Source organism: Loxodonta africana, chromosome 2 (genome assembly GCF_030014295.1).
Source record: "Loxodonta africana isolate mLoxAfr1 chromosome 2, mLoxAfr1.hap2, whole genome shotgun sequence".
Taxonomy (NCBI): domain Eukaryota; kingdom Metazoa; phylum Chordata; class Mammalia; order Proboscidea; family Elephantidae; genus Loxodonta; species Loxodonta africana.
This window is the reverse complement of record NC_087343.1, coordinates 124,856,638-124,874,156: the sequence shown is the minus strand read 5'-3', so window position 1 is coordinate 124,874,156 and position 17,519 is coordinate 124,856,638. Positions and strand designations below refer to the sequence as shown.

General features: G+C 42.2%; 1 protein-coding gene across 4 annotated transcripts in view; it reads left to right on the top strand.

Moving 5' to 3' along the window:
• The window catches only part of SLC22A4 (solute carrier family 22 member 4), a 65,257-nt gene that overhangs the window by 19,486 nt on the left and 28,252 nt on the right, over nucleotides 1-17,519 (top strand). For 3 of the 4 annotated variants that reach the window (XM_064275275.1, XM_064275268.1, XM_010590062.3), the window contains exons 3-5: nucleotides 461-615; nucleotides 7,616-7,787; nucleotides 11,736-11,862. In XM_064275275.1, coding sequence (XP_064131345.1) covers nucleotides 461-615; nucleotides 7,616-7,787; nucleotides 11,736-11,862 — 454 coding nt within the window. The remainder of the gene's footprint in view (nucleotides 1-460; nucleotides 616-7,615; nucleotides 7,788-11,735; nucleotides 11,863-17,519) is intronic. The other variant, XM_064275278.1, reaches the window with a different exon arrangement.

The following is a 17,519-nucleotide window of genomic DNA, read 5'->3' as shown; positions in this document are numbered from 1 at the left end:
AACTGCATCCCAGACAAATAAGATGCTCTGGAAACAGGATGTTAAAGTTTTCCGGGTGATTCCAAGTGCAGTTAAGGTAGAAAGGCACTTCCATAGAGGGACTCTTGGTTCTGGATTTGTAGAATTCCCATGTTGCTGATGTAAGAAGCATCTATAGTCTGTACAGTACCCACTTTCCAGAAATGTGGTGGCAGCTTCTACCTGTGACTTGTTCTGAAGGGTAGTTTCCACGTGATCCTCCCATAAGCTGCTAAATGCTTTTGCTGTATGGAGCCTCCATAGGAGACATAGCATCTTCTGGGCGATGAATGTCTGAGGCCTCACCAAGGAGGAAGCTAAAAGGATGTGACAAAGAGAAAAGTCTCTCAGGGCCCTGAAAAAACAAGTGTGCAGGGATGCCTGGCTCAGGCATTGCCACAACCTACACGTGTCATATTTCATGTTATGCTGTGTTCTATAGGTTTGGCAGGAAGTGCATCCTCTTCACAACCATGGCTGTGCAGACTGGCTTCAGCTTCCTGCAGATTTTCTCCACTAGTTGGGAGATGTTCACTGTATTATTTCTCATCGTGGGCATGGGCCAGATCTCCAACTATGTGGTGGCCTTCATACTAGGTAGGAATGGCTTCTGATACACCTAGATCCTCCCTCTGAACCTCTGTGAGGCCAGGGAAGAGGGGCCACTAGGCAGAGCACAGGAAATGCTCTTATTCAGCACAGAAGGAAGGACCTCAAACCCATACACTTGGCTTCTAAACTTGACCAGGCTCACATGTATGTGTGTTGGGGAGGAGGCTGTGTTGATAAGTTCTTTGATACAGTCACAGGCTGGGCAGGCACTCACGGAGAGCCAGCTATTTGATATGTGGGCCCTTACATGTGGTGGTGAGTAAGAGCTAAAGTTGGTAGAAACCAGCCACACAATAACTGAGACACATTCACAGGAGCACAAGGCTTGGAAGCACAGAGGAGGGGATTTTAGAGGAGGGACACCCTAGAGACATCTTTGATCTGAGCTGTGAAGGCTGGAGGCTTCTGCCTGGTGGGCGAGGGCAGAAGGGTGTAGCTGGTATGGCTGGTACACAGGCTGAGGAGGCCTGTGCCAGATAGGAGGGATTGAGTGCTAGCCCACCACCATTGGGCACATTTGGTCTCACCCTGAGTCACAGGCCACTCCCCAGCATATCAGCTATATGCAAGACAAGCCTCACTGCATCGATATTAGTCCTATCTCCTAGCAGCAGCCTCGTTTCTGGAATATTAGGCTGCATGAGAGGAGCTTACAAGCTAAAAGGCCATGAGGAGGCCCCCAGGACCCTCATCAGCTTTTCCTGGGAGGCAGTGAAGTGGGCCCCAGGCAGTTTGATCAGAGTCATTACAGGAGTGAGAGAATCCCCAGCATGCTCTCTGAGCCCCTATATGAGCAGCTGAGAGAAGTGAGCATGCCCCCCCCCCATTATGAGGGGTACCTCTGGGACAAAAGACACCAATTCCCGTAAACTCTAGGGTGATAACACATCCTGACTCGCTCAGCACTGTCCCAGCTTATGCCTGTTGCCACAGTGTAATTGTTAATAGGGCCCCATTAGTGAAATTCTAATGATTCTTCCTGTCTCAAAAGTCTGCAACTAGTTCGATGACTCTGATCACTTACAAGAATCTGGATGACTTTGGAGATTCTGTGTTCTCTTAGTTGAAGATGGATACCCCCTTGGTCAGGTCCCTAAGATGGGATTGTTGAAATTCCACTCCTTGAATCATTTGTGAGAGCCCCTTGCCATGGGCCCAGACTCAGAGTCTGCAGAGGGGAGGGAGAGGAGAAGGTGGAGGAGCATGTTGAAGCCCCATGGTCCCAGCAGATAGCATACTCTTCAGCAGGTCCCAGCAGAAGGGGGGCCCCTCTTCTCCCTGCAGAAGGAAGGAGGGGAGCAAGAAGATGTTCTTAAAGAAGGTCATCTGTGTAGAGGACAGGGAACTTCAGGCCAGTGGTACTGGAAGTTGGAGGTTGAGAAACTTAGGACAGAAATTTTAATCTCCCGATGGCCCCAAGAACAGAGGACCCTTGGGCACAGAGAAGCCTATTTTTCTTAAGTACTAAATCTTCCAGAATCCATCTGCCTTGTGGTGAACCCCCATTCCTGAAAAGCACAGTGTGTAACTCCGCTTGGGCCAGACACATACCAGAAAGGCCTCCCCAGAACAGGAGATGCTGCCCGAGGCCAGTAGGCCCATATCCCAGGAGGGCCAAAAGGACTGTCTGTAATGAAAGGGCAGGGAGTCATGTTGAAGCCACAGAAGCCCTATTATTGGGACTGGGAGCAAGGTGGAGTCTATGCCAGGTGGTGGCGCCTCCTCCCCCACTCCCCGCCCCACGTTCTGCTGAGTGGCCACATTGAGACCTGCCTTTCTGGTGGCACAGGGTGCACCTGGGGCCATGGAGCCTCCCCTGTGTGAGTGGGTGAGGCAGGGAGAGCCCTCCCCAGGCCTCCTGCAGGAAAGGCCTGCCCTGCTGGCTCTGACACTGCCCATCTACACCCCATCCTGCTCCCCATGCAGCTTGTTGACCCATGGTCAAGGCTGAAAAGGGTAAGAGGGCTGAGTGGAAGGTGAGATATTTAAGAGCAGTCATAGCCTAGATGTGCCAAGCTTGCTATCAGCCTGGACCCAGGCCTGTTGCGGTAGTGCACTCTGGGAGCCTCCCATTAAAAAAAAACCCGGCTATAAAGTTTTACTCCACTGTGCTCGGTAGAAAATTGCTGACTTTTGTGTCCTGGTATGAGACTTTGTGTTGGGTTCTCAGGTCTCAAAGTTCAGATTAAGAGTGTCCCTGAAAACCAGCATGCCCCCTGTGGGCAGCCATGCTCCCCATCAGTGAGATGTTAAAGGACACAAGGTGTAGGGGTAAGGTAGCCCTTAGCCTTCCGGCAGTGCAGCAACGCCCTCTGGTGTTGTTGGGTGGGAATAGCTGAATTCCGGGTTTTATTTGACCAAAATAAACCCAAGCTGGGGTCTGAGCTGAGTTCTCTCTGGCCTTTCCTTTTTTTTTTTTTTAATTAAATATGTAATTTATTTCAAATATGAAAGTGTAGAAGTGGATTATAAAACATGAAGTAAAAACATAATAAAATGTAAATGATAAACACATTACCATGAAATGACTATTAATACACTGATGTTTTTAAGATGTCACTTTTGGCAAATATTTGTACTGATTTAATTTTCAATTTTAAAATTAAATTTTCTTACTTTTTATGTAATTCTAGTTTTTTAGTAATATTTCACTGTATTAACTTTATCTGGCCTTTCACTTTTACCCTTGGCTCTAGGGAAGGGCTGGCAAGACTCTGCAATGATAATCTCCAGGTTTAGGAGTCTTCAGGAAGCTGAATTACTGCCACTCTCAAAGCACTGCGGAAATAGGTCCTGTCCTTGCTCTGCCCTTTAAAAATTAATAAGAGCCTACCAAATCCATATGAGATTAAAAAGGGAAGGGAGTAACAGTGCTACCCAAAGAAACATAGAGGAAGTATACCTGAAGTGGTAAGGCTGGCATAATCTCAAGCATTTCCTTATGACAGAAGGATGCTGATTTAGGAGGAAATGACCACTCAAGACCAAGGACACCGACCCTACTGACACTCCCGCTCCCGCTTACAATCTCCTACTGTTTCTCAGAAATAACACCCTCTGCCTGTCCACAGCCTGCTGGGTAAAATGCCAGCAGCATCCTCTTTTATTCCCTGGAACTAGCTGCTTGCATTTATTCCGCACCACGAGTTAACTGCACCCTGTCTTGACAGGTTAATTAATTCAGTATTTTCCCAGTATTCCTAACATTGACCCCCATAAGACATTTGTTTCAGCACTTTAAACTATTTAAAGCTTTGGTTCCTTTGATGTCTAGATGTGTTCCTCTTTTTGATAGGTAACTTATGGCATCTTACTTTATTACTTTTGCAACCAGGAAGCTCAGGTAAACTTAACATTCAACTACACCAATTATGTAACATTTATCAGCCACATATTTTTAAAAATATTTTAAAATTGAGATATAATTCACATACCATAATATTCACCCTTTTAAAGTATACAATTCAGTGGTTCTAAGTATACCCACAAAGCTGTTAAACCATCAACTCTACTTCCAGAACATTTTAATCACCCCCAAAAAGAAACCCATTAGCTGTCACTCCCCATTTCCCCCCTTCCCGGCCCTGACATCCATTAATCCACTGCCCGTCTCCATGGACTTGCCTGTTCTGAACATTTCTTACAAATGAAGTCAGACCGTATGTGGCCTTTTGTGACTGGCTTCCTTCGCTTATCATAATGTTTTCAAGATTCATCCATGTTGTAGCATGAATCAGTATTTCATGCCTTCTTATAGCTGAATAGTATTCTATTGTGTGGATACACCACACTTTGTTCATCCATTCATCACCTGATGAACATCTGGGTTGTTTCTACCTTTGGGCTGTTGTGATACAGTGACTTTTGACAAATAATGCTGCCATGAACATTCATGTACAAGTTTGTTTCCATTTCTCTTAGGTATGTACCTAGGAGTGGAATTGCTGAGTCATATGGTAACTCTATGTTTGGCCTTTTGGGGGACTGCCCGACTATTTTCCAAAGCAATTAGCTGCGTATTTTTTATCTCTTTCCTAAGGCATGACTTTTTATCTTTCTTGATATTTTACTTTAACATTGGTATAATTTTTATTGTATCCACATTATAGACCACAGTTTATATATGTTATCTCAGACCTCACCATACTAACTCCATGCAGTAGAATTCATTTTGCAGAAGAAACTGGCTTTAAAAAAAAAAAAAATTAAACTTCCTCAAAGTGCCTGTGGTAGCAAGTTAGCGTCCAGGAGCCCAAGTGCTCTCTGCTTGCCTGATGGAGAGCGCTCCCAAATTCTCACTTCTGAAAGAGGGATATGGCCTTGCCCATTTCCAGCACATGTCTCTGTTAGAATCTCAGTTCAAGGATGGCTTTACTGGAACAAAGGCTTTGCCTCCAGGGAGTTTTTTCCTCATGGATCCTACCTAGTATCTGTAGATCAAACAGATCAGGCTTGAATTCTGACTGCCCTGCTTATTACATATACGTGGTCCTAGGCAATTTACTTTAACTTTTTAAATCTTAGCTGATTGAGTGTAAAAAAGGAGTAATAAAAGTTCTTATATAATTGTTGTGAACAGTCAAAGAGATAATGTACAAAAACTGCCCAGAACCTGGCTTAAAGTGCCTACTCAAAAATTTGCTAGCTGTGAAGATGATGATGATGATGTTTCCAGAAGGGTAATTGTCTAAAAGAGTGCAGGAAGTAGTGCTAACAAGGAACTATTTAGGTTCATGCTATCCATGCTGTTCCCCAGGAAGGCAGAGAGAAAGAGCCACAAGGCTTCTGTCCCCCATGGGTACTCTGAAGTTCTAACAACTCTGTTCTGGCTCAAGGCGGAAGCTTAGAGAGGGAGTTTCCTAAGAACCCAGTTGTGTAACTTGTCTGTCTTCTATTATCAAGGAGGCATAAGGAGGCACCCTTGGTCTCACAATTCTTCTCAAGGTCCACAAGGACCACTTAGTCCTACGCACTTTCTCTGTTTCACAATCAGACCCTCTGCTGCTTCACTTCTGAGTCTCTGCTTGGGAACAAATTACCCCCTCTTCATTTCCATGTCATGGTAATCACAGCTGAAGGGTTTAGAAACCAGGGCATGGTGATGACATGTATGGTATGAAGTAGTATGGAGGTCATTAGTGAGGTAAGAATCCAAAAAAAAAAAAAAAAAAAAAACCCAAACCTGGAGCCATCAAGCCAATGCTGGCTTATAGTGACCCTACAGAAAGAGTAGAACTGCACCCATAGGGTTTGGGTTTAATCTTTAAGGAAATTGGAGCCCTGGTAGTGCAGTGGTTAAGAGCTATGGCTGCTAACCAAGTGTTGGCAGTTTGAATCTGCCAACCACTCCTTCGAAACCCTATGGGGCAGTTCTACTGTATCCTATATGGTCGCTATGAGTCAAAATCGACTCGATGGCAACAGGTTTGATTTTTGTTAGGTTTAATCTTTAAGGAAGCAGACTGCCACATCTTTCTCCAGTGGAGTTGCTGGTGGGTTTGAACCACGACCTTTTCATAAGTAGCCAAGTGCTTTAACCACTCCATCAGATTAGGAAATCATACTCACGATCTTCCTTAAAGAATTCAGGCCCTGTCCTTAGAAATAAGTTCACAGGGTGAGAAACACACCCTGGCGATTAGGGCTATTGTGTGTAATAGGATTCAGGAGGCACACAGTACTGGAATCTGTCAGTCTGGCTTCTAGAAAGTGCTTCTCAAGAGGGAATCGCTGAGGTGGGTCTCTCAGTTAGGATGAGTGAGGGAGAAGTGGGGTAAGGATAGGAATAGGCAGGTGGAATGGGAAACCCCTGAAGCAGCAATTTTGATGGTTCTCTGGAATTAACCCTTAGACTCTTGGCCTGTGTCCAGGATACCAGCATGCTCAGAGCATATAAATAAGATCAACTAAAATCTCTCTTGAAAGCCAAGCCTAAATGACCTTTGAACTATCTGTTTTGTATTTTCTGGGCTACTGCTTCTCTGAATTGGTAGGCAGATCCCAAACAAAAGGCAGGACTGTTACCACTACTGGATCTCTGCCCCTAGGGCAGAGGCCCAAGAATGGACCTTGTGGAAAAGTCCTGAAGCTCTGTGACAACAGAAGGAACTTGTTCTTGGACTCTCCCATCTCAAGGCAAGAGCTCCAAGGGGCAGACAACCTCTCTGGAAGAACTGGTGCCAAGTGCTACTGTGGAGCTGAACAAAGCAGGCTAGAGTCACCTACATTTCCTTCCCCTAAACTGTGCCCGACACCAATGAACGGCTTTGTGGTGTTCTGGGAAAGATCTGTGGAGTTCCCGGGAGTGCAGGGCGAATGGCGGCTCCAGGGTGCTGCCTGCTGGGACAACAGCTCCTTCTTTTCTTTCCTTGGTCTGAATGTATAGTGTGCCTGGGGGCTGGTATCTGGACACAATGTGGCTGTGGAGGGATTCAGCCCTGGGTGCTAGGAGCCTGCTCTGTGCACCCCTAGAAAGAGTTGAATCCTATTTATCATTCTGCAGGGCTCAAGGATGGATAACAATGTCTCACAAACCTTGAACTCTCCCGTTTCCTGATGGGCCAATGTCTATTTACAGCTGAGAATTGTGGGAAAAGCAAAATGCACTGTGACCCCACGCAGCCCCTCACAACAGCCACTGCTGATCTCCTCTAACACCCTTTCTGCTCCTCAGGCTGGGGCTCTGATTTTGGAAATGTGACATTCTCAGAAGAGATTACCCTTTGGTGCCGAGCAGGATATTTCTATGACATGGGGTGTCATCTTAAAAACAAATATATGACTCCTTTAAAATCTCATAAAATCTCCTCCTTCTATAAGGAAAAATTACTTCCCACCTTCCTCCCCACTAACCACTCCTATTCTGAGTCATGAGGCAAATGTCTCTTCTTTTTCCTAAGTGGTTATAAACTCTGTCAGGTAATAATGTAAAAAGCAAATATTGAAGTGAGTTAAAATGCTAATACTCCTCCCTTGTTTTGAACAGGAACAGAAATTCTTGGCAAATCAGTTCGTATTATATTCTCTACGTTAGGAGTGTGCACATTTTTTGCAGTTGGCTATATGTTGCTGCCACTGTTTGCTTACTTCATCAGAGACTGGCGGATGCTGCTGCTGGCGCTGACGGTGCCCGGGGTGCTGTGCGTCCCGCTGTGGTGGTGAGTGCGACTCCATCCCAGACAGGCCTCTTCTGCGGGCCAGCATGCCTGGAACCAAGAGCCTGGTTGCTGACCCCACCATAGGCTTCTGCGATCTCCACTGGGACTTGCTGAGGCCAGGGGCCTTGAAGCCAGAGAGTTTTTGCCTTGTTCAGGGAGGGCCTATGCACTGGGATTGGATTCTACATTATCCTACAACGCACTGTTCTCAGGAAATCCAATTCCCTCCAAATCCCCTCGCTTTTTTCTGTTGCTGGTTTTTGTTGCTGTTTTTTGTGGAGATGGTATTGTTGGAGTTTGTTGTTTTTAACTTTACCCTCTGCTCTTTTGACACGTCTCTCTCTAGAACATCTTTTTCTCCTTATGGATTCAGCTAACATAATTTCCTCAAGCTTTCCAATCACGTGATGATTAGCATCAAAGATGTGCCTGTTTATCTGTTTTATCTTGAAGAGTCAGAGAAATACTTTTGTTTAATGAGTTGTTAGAGAAACATTCTCTTCTCTTCCCCTACAGCCCCCAACTCAATTTTGGCATGTCAGTTATGGGAATAGCATTAAAGTTTGGAGATGCTGGTCCCAGTCTTATCTAATATGATTATCTGGGAGATCTCAGGTAAGAGAACAGATTAAGAATAATGGAAAAAGGTTCTAGCCATACCCCTCCTGCCTTTTGGGGGATTTCCCTTACCTTTGTTTTTTTGTTTTTTTTTTTTATAAGTAAGCAAGAGAAAAGGGGGATTCTTCCATTGGTGAGTCTGGCTTAATATTATTATTATTCGTTTGGCTTCATTACGTCAAAATCAAATCTTCCAGCAGTTCAGCTTTACTAAACTGCTTGCTCTCTACCTGCTTACACATAATGAAAGCTTCTTTGATCATGTTTTTAGAACACAGTTTAGACTAAACCTCTGGGTTGCCCCATCCTTTAGCTACATCCTGCCTGGAAATTGCCTAGAAAGCCCATTATCTTGCTGCAGTTGTTACGCAGCTGTAGAATTTGACAAGTAGCCCAAATTGGCCTTGTTTGACCAGATGGCTCAGGCTGGCCCACTCCAAGCTACTGCTTTTTTTTATGACTGCTATGGTTTACCAGTGTAAATTCCTGGCATGAGGTATACAGGGGCTGGAGTAGGGAGAGCACATTTCTTTTTTCTTACTTCCCTGGAATTTGAGAGATAGTGTGTTAAAGATTAGACATTATTCTGACTTCGATGTTTCTTCTGGAACCAAGTCTGAGGGTCAGGAAAGCTTTGCTAAATACTCAAGTACAAGGCAGGCTATCATCTGCACGGCCCCACATCCAAACAAAACGTCCTAGATTTATGAAAGCAAAGCAATTTCATGGAATCGGAATCATCATCATCATCATCACACCCTCTCTCCATAGCCCCCTTGTCAGTCAAATTAGGTGGAAAAGATGGTGACCAGAGGTTCTCTCAAGACACAAGACAAAATTATTCAGAAGTTAGTTTCTGCCTCTGCAGATGAATGATTTTAATAATCTATGTTCCCTGGCTCTAGCTGTCATTTTGGCCAAAGAGACCAGTATTTTTAAAATGTGTTATAACCAACCATACTATAATAGACGGAAAGACAGACAGATACATATATACATTGATAGATATCTGACTGACTTTTCAGACATTAACAGGAATTTTGATTTCGAGGGCTTGGATCTTTGCCTCAGGACCATATATCACAGCAAGAAACAATTCTGAGAGGTCAGCTTCTCTGAATTTCCAGCAAAGAAGGTCCATCCCACTAGGCACTGCCTTGCTCCTGCCCTAAGGAGAGTTCTTTCTTTTGTTCCCCACAACTCCTGGCTGGAGGCACACTGCACCAGGGACAGGACAGCTCCAGGACAGGACTGCTCCAGGGACAGGACTGCACCAGGGACAGTATTGCTCCAGGGACACCAACAGAGGGCAGCCCAGCACCAGCACTAACAAGCCAGGGGCTTGTCCTGAAAGTTTAACAAAAACAGTCTTACCATTTTCCCTCTACAAACAAAGCAGCTTTCTTCTAAACATCTTGCAATTTTAACAAAAACAGTCTTAGGGTTTTCCTCTATAAACAAAGTAACTTTCTTCTAAACATCTCACCTTTGAAAGTGAGACTTCCTGAATCAATCAATGCCCATCCATCCAGGTAGGCTGGGATGGCATGGTGGACACTTAGAGTTGCTGTCCTCTCTGCTGCTTGCTCAGCAACTTTCCAGCTACAGCCCACCCCATTTAATTTGAATTAAATCCACAGAGTGACTATAGTGTGCAACCTTATTTACAATACCATTAACTTCTAAAATGATCGACTAGTCTTGAGACTTTGTGCACCCCAAAATCACAACAATTCAAAAGTAGAGATCCCGGCAGCCCTGCATAGAATGGGCTGGAAGTGGGAGGGAAACTACCCAGAATCATTACAGGTGATTGGGAATTTTTTATGTTCCAAGTTCCTTTAAAAGTCTGGCAGTAAGTGACCACAGGTGTGAATGGAGAATATGTGTAAGGGGTGGAGGCAGGGGTGGGGAAGGAAGCCATAGATGCAACATGGGGGAAGCGTTGCATTGTCTAGTTGACTTAACAAACATATTTCTTAGGGTATCTGAGACAAATGATGGGCCACAGAGCCTACAAAAAGAAAGGTAGGATATTTCTAATCATAACCTGGTTGGGGAAAGATACTGCTCAGAAACAGAAGCTTCCATGAAAGATACAGTGGCCTAATTCTGCACTGGTACAGTAGCCACTGGTCACATGTTTCTATTTAAAATTAATTAACATTAAATAAATTTTAAAATCCATTCTTCAGTCACACTAGCCACATATCAAATGCTCAATAGACACATGTGGTTAGTGGCTATTGTATTGGACAGCAAAGATATAGAACGCTGCAGAAAGCTCTGTTGGACGGTGCAGCTCTGATTACTGAAGGTTAGTGACCTAACATCACAGTTCCTACAGGGACCAACTAAGGGCACATTCCAAACAAATGTAAGCTGGGGCTCATTTTTCAACTTATGTGCTAGTAAGCTGGGAACAATAGCTCAGAGTTGGCCATCTCGGCCATTTGATATATTGTGTTGCTCTGAGCTAATTCCTACTGAGACTTTGGGTAGGCCTGTTGATTACAATACAGGAGGCCCCTCGTTCTGCTACATGTATTTATTTTCTAGGATAACTAAATACTGGCACACAGATAAAGAAAACAACAGCTGGCAGGAGAATGGCTAAGATTCTGAGAAACAAAAATTAGGAAAGAATAAAAGACAATATTTGCAATTGAGTTTGAGTATCAGTGGATTGATTGTTCTTTTAAAAAAAAAGTTTCTAGACACTAAAAACAAAAGAGAACATTGGCTTGTCTCTCACGAAATGGTTTTGGTGCTTACTGAACTGGGAATCCACTGAAGCTGTGGGCACCTCACAGGAGGGTATGAGGGCACTCACCGTCCCTTCTGCCTACAGCAGAATCTTGAGGAGCACAGATGCCCTGACCAACCTTTATCCAATAAACTGGCAAACATCATCAGCTGGGGCATCAGGAATTCTCCTAGACTAGACATTCTGAAAATACATTTTCTTCTCTGGGGGAACCTACGTTTTAGTAGCCTGTGTTTCCCTTTTGAGCCACAATGGCTATCGAGTTTCAGATGGCCTTTTCCAGGTGCCCTGGCTTAAAATGCCCACAGTTAATATCACCCCTTATGGTCTAGTCTGGCCTCAAGTACAACTGACGATCAGTCTTGAGATTTGATCAGGAGTTTGAGACTTGAAGGTGTTTTTACTTATTTATGAGGACTCGCTCCCAATTTTCGTAAAAAACAAAGAAAAATCTCACGAATTAGAATTTTACAAAATTCAAGCTATTTGGGGGGCAACTTACAATTAATAGTATCAAACAATGCTATTGTGAAAAATTATGGACTATTGAAAATTAATTCTAGGTTTATTCCTGAATCTCCCCGGTGGCTGATATCCCAGGGAAGATTTAAAGAAGCTGAAGATATCATCAAAAAAGCTGCAGAAATGAACAGCATTACTACCCCAGAAATGATATTTGATCCTGTGGAGGTAAGAATTTGCAGGTGTTGCCTCTTGAAATCAGGTATGCATCCTTGATTTTAAAAGATTGTCTCTTTTCTTTCCTTCTTTCTTTTTTTACTTATTTTACATGAAGGTTTACAGAACAAACTAGTTTCTCATCAAGCAGTTACTACACACACTTTTCTATGACGTTGGTTAACAACCCCACGACATGTCAACACTCTCCCGTCTCAATGCTGGGTTCCCTATTACCAGCTTTCCTGTCCCCTCCTACTTTCCAGTCCCTGCCCTAGGGTTGGTCTGCCCGTTTAGTCTTGTTTTGTTCCATGGGCCTGTTCAATCTTTGGCTGAAGGGTAAACCTCAGGAGTGACTTCATTATTGAGCTGAAAGGGTGTCCAGGGGCCATACTCTCAGGGTTTCTCCAGTCTCTGTCAGGCCAGCAAGTCTGATGTTTCTTTTTGAGTTACAATTTAGTTCTACATTTCTTTTCAGCTCCGTATAGGACCCTCTATTGTGATCCCTGTCAGAGCAGTCAGTGGTGGTAGCCAGGCACCATCTCATTGCATTGGACTCAGCCTGGTGAAGGCCATGGTAGATGTGGTCCATTAGTCCTTTGAACTAATCTTTCTCTTTTATCTTTAGTTTTCTTCATTCCTCCTTGCCCCCAAAGGGGTGAGACCAGTGGAGTAGCCTAGATGGCTGCTCACAGGCTTTTAAGACCCCAGATGCTACTCACCAAAGTAGAATGTAGAACATATTCTTTATAAATTATGTTATGCCAATTGAACTAGATGTTTCCTGAGACCATGGTCCCCACAGCCCTCAGCCCAGCAATTCAGTCCCTCAGGGAGTCTGGATGTGTCTATGGAGTTACCACGACCTTGCCTTGTACAGGTTGTGCTGGCTTTCCCAATAGTGTGTACTGTCTTACTCTTCACCAAAGTTTCCACATATCTCTTAAGTGTTTTCCATCCCCACCCCTCCCCGCCCTCATAACCATTAAAGATTGTTTCTTTTTGTACGTAAACCTTTTCATGGGTTTTTACAGTAGTGGTCTCATACAATATTTGTCCTTTCGTGATTGACTTATTTCAGTCAGCATAATGTCCTCTAGATTCATCCCTGTTATTAGATGCTTCATAGATTCATCGTTGCTCTTTATAGTTGTATAATACTCTATTGTGTGTATGTACCACAGTTTATCCATTCATCTGTTGATGGGCATCTAGGTTGTTTCCATTTTTTGCTATCGTGAACAATGCTGCAATGAACTTGGGTGTGCATATGTGATGACTCTTATTTCTCTAAGCTATATTCCTAAGAGTGCGATTGCTGGATCATATGGTATTTCTATTTCTAGCTTTCTAAGGAAGCACCACATCGTCTTCCAAAATGGTTGTATCATTTTGCATTCCCACCAGCATAAGAGTTCCGATCTCCCCACACTCTCTCCAACATTTGTTATTTCCTGTGTTTTTAATTAATAGCAGTAATGCCAGGTGAGATGGTATCTTATTGTGGTTTTGATTTGCAATCTCTAATGGCTAGAGATCGTGAGCATTTCCTCATGTGTCTGTTGGCTGCTTGAATGTCTTCTTTGGTGAAGTGTCTGTTCATTTCCTTTGCCCATTTCTTAATTGGATTCTTTGTCTTTTTGTTATAGAAGTGTTGGATTTTCTTGTAATTTTAGAGATTAGACCTTTGTCAGATTTGTAATAGCCAAAATTTTTTCCCCAGTCTGTAGGTTCTCTTTTTCCTCTTTTGGTGAAGTCTTTTGATGAGCATAAGTTTTTAATTTTTAGAAGATCCCAGTTATCTATCTTATCCTCTGGAGCTTCTGTGTTGTTGGCTGTTGTTTTATCCTATTAATGCTGTGTATTAGAGCATTTTTTTTTTTTATTAGAGCATCTAGTGTTGATCCTATTTTTTCTTCTATGAACTTCATAGTTTTGGGCTTTATATTTAAGTTTTAGATTCATTTTGAGTTAGTTTTTGTATATGGTGTGAAGTATGGGTCCTGTTTCATTTTTTTTTTTTTTGCAGATGGACATTCAGTTTTGCCAGCACCATTTGTTAAAAAGACTGTCTTTTCCCCATTTGATGGACTTTGAGCCTTTGTTGAAGATCAGGTGACCGTAGGTGGACGGATTTACATCTGGGTTCTCAATTCTGTTCCATTGGTCAATGTATCTGTTGTACTAGTTGGTTTGACTACCGTAGCTGTATAGTAGGTTCTAAGGTCAGGTAGTGTGAGTCCTCCTACTTTATTCTTCTTCTTCAATAGTGCTGTCTTAGTCAACTAGTGCTGCTATAACAGAAATAACACAAGTGGATGGCTTTAACATAGAGAAGTTTATTTCCTCACAGTAAAGTAGGCTAAAAGTCCAAATTCAAGGCATCAGCTCCAAGGGAAGGCTTTCTCTCTTTGTTGGCCTTCTTATCAATCTACCCCCAGGTCCAAAGGACTTGCTCTGCTCCCGGCACTGCTTTCTTGGTGGTATGAGGTCCCCCTGTCTCTCTGCTCGCTTCTTCCTTTTATATCTCAAGAGATTGCCTCAAGACACAATCCAGTCTTGTAGATTAAGTCCTGCCTCACTGACACAACTGCCGCCCATCCTCCCTCATTAACATCATAGAGGCAGGATTTACAACAAAGAGGAAAATCACACAATACTGGGAATCATGGCCCAGCCAAATTGATGACACACATTTTTGGGGGGATGTAATTCAATCCATACAAGTGCTTTACTTATTGGGGGATTTTTCCCTTTCCATATAAAGTTAATGATAAGTTTTTCCATCTCTTTAAAAAATGTTATTGGTATTTGGATTGGGATTGCATTGTATTTGTAAATCCCTTTGGGTAGAATTGTCATTTGCACAATGTTGAGTCTACCTATCCATGAGCATGGTATGTTTTTCTATTTACGTAGACCTCTTTTGGTTTCTCGCAGTAGTGTTTTGTAGTTTTCTTTGTATAGGTCTTTTACATCCCTGGTTAGATTTATTCCCAAGTATTTTATTTTCTTATGGGCTATTGTAAACAGTATTGTTTTCCTGATTTCCTTTTCATCGTTCTCTTTACTGGTGCATAGGAATCCAACTGACTTTTGTATGTTTATCTTGTATCCTGCTATTCTGATGACTCTTTCTATTAGTTCCAGTAGTTTTATTGTCAAGTCTTTTGGGTTTCCTATGTATAGTATATCATCCACAAACAGGGACAGTTTAACCCCTTCATTACCAATTTGGATGCGCTTTATTTCTGCTTGTTGCCTTATTGCTCTAGCTAGGAGCTCCAACACAATGTTAAGTAGGAGTGGTGATAAAGGGCATCCTTGTCTTGTTCCTGTTCTCAGGGGGAATGTTTTCAGCCTCTCTCCATTAAGAATGACGTTGGCTATTGGTTTTGCATATATGCTCTTTATTATGTCGAGAAATTTTCCTTGTGTACCCATTTTATTGCGAGTTTTTATCAGGAATGGTTGTTGGACTTTGTCAAAAGCCTTTTCCGCATCAATTGAGATGATCATGTGAGTCTTTCCTTTCCTTTTATTTATGTGGTATATTACATTGATTGATTTTCTAATGTTGAATCATCCTTGCATACCTGGAATGGATCCTACTCGGTCGTGGCGTAATTTTTTTTGATATGCTGCTGAATTCTATTGGCTAGAATTTTATTGAGAATTTTTGCATCTACATTCATGACACATATTGGTCTGTAATTTTCTTTTTTTGTGGTGTCTTTGCCTGGTTTTGGTATACAGGGATATGCTGGCTTCATGGAATGAATTCAGAAGTATAGTTTCCTTTTCTATGTTCAGAAATGGTTTGAGTAGCACTGGTGTAAGCTCTTCTCTGAATGTTTGGTAGAATTCTTTTTTTTGTTGGGAGTTTTTTTTTAATGACCTTTTCAATCTCTTCTCCTATTATGGGTCTGTTTAGATTTTCAACATCATTTTGTGTTAGTTTGGGTAGGTAGTGTGTTTCTAGAAATGTGTCCATTTCCTCTAGGTTTTCAAATTTGTTGGAGTATAGTTTTTCATAATACTCTGTTATGATCCTTTTTATTTCAGTTGGGTCTGTTGTAATGTCCCCCATTTCATTTCTTATTTGGGTTATTTGTGTCCTCTCTTGTTTTTCTTTTGCAAATTTGGCCAGTGGTTTGTCAATTTTGTTGATCCTTCAACGAACCAACTTTTGGTTTTGTGGATTCTTTCTATTGTTTTTCTATTTCATTTATTTCTGCTCTGATCTTTATAATTTTCCTTTTTTCTGGTGGCTGTGGGCTTCTTTTGCTATTCTCTTTTTATTTGTTCAAGTTGTGTAGCTAATGTTCTGATTTTGTCCCTTTCTTCTTTTTTGGTGTGTGCATCTATTGGTATAAGTTGATCTCTGAGCACTGCCTTTGCTGTGTCCCAAAAGTTTTGGAATGATGCCTTTTCATCCTCCTTTGATTCTAGGAATTTTTTTATTCCATCTCTGATTTCTGCTCTTACCCAGTGGTTTTTAAGCAGGGTGTTATTCAGTTTCCATGTAATTGATTTTTTTTCCCCTTATTCTTCCTGTTGTTAATTTCTACTTTTATGGCATTGTGATCAGAGAATATACTTTGTATTATCTCAATGTTTTGGATTTTGTTGAGGGTTGCTCTTTGGCCTAAGATGTGGTCTATTCTGGAGAATGTTCCATATGCATTGGAAAAGAATGTGTACTTTGCAGCTGTTGGGTGGAGTGTTCTGTATATGTCTATGAGGTCAAGTTGGCTGATAGTGCCCTTTAGCTCTTCTGTATCTTTGTTGAGTTTCTTTCTAGATGTTCTGTCCTTTACTGAGAGTGGTGTGTTGAAGTCTTTTACTATTATTGTGGAACTGTCAATTTCTCTTTTCAGTGCTGTTAGAGTTTGTTTTATGTATTTTGGAGCCCTGTCATTGGGTGCATAGATGTTTATTATGCTTAAGTCTTCATGATGGATCATCCTTTTAATCATTACATAGTGACCTTCTTTGTCTTTTATGGTGGATTTTGTTTTAAAGTCTATTTTATCTGAGATTAGTATTGCCACTCCTTTTCTTTTTTGGTAGTAATTTGCTTGATATATATTTTTTCCATCCTCTGATTTTTAATAAATTTACATCTTTGTTTCTAAGGTGTGTCTCTTGTAGACAGCATATTGATGGGTCCTGCTTTTTTATCCATTCTGTCACTCTGTGGCTTTCTATGGCTGCATTTAGGTCATTTATATTTGGTGTAATTATTGATGGGTGTGAGTTTATTGCTGTCATTTTGTAGTACTTTTTTTGTGATGCTAACATTTTCTTTGTTCCTCTTACTCTCCTGTGCTGAGTTCCTTTTGTTTGTGGATTTCTTTTGTTTTTATTGAGACTTTATGTTTTTCTTCTTTATTTGGATGAGTAGGCTTGTTAACTTTCTTTGTGGTTACCTTGAAATTTACCCTTATCTTCCTAGGCTTGAATCAGTCTATTATTAGTTGGTATCGCTTTGCCTTCCTCTCCATTAGGAAGTTCTGTACCTACACTGTTTATTCCCTCTTTGTTGTCTAGTTCCCTGTTGCAGTTGTTTTGGTTTTGGATAGTCCTTGAGAGTTCATTTCTTATGTTGGCATCTGGCTAGTACAATCTTGTGTCCTAGATCCAGGCTGTGGTCTGATGTTGTTTGT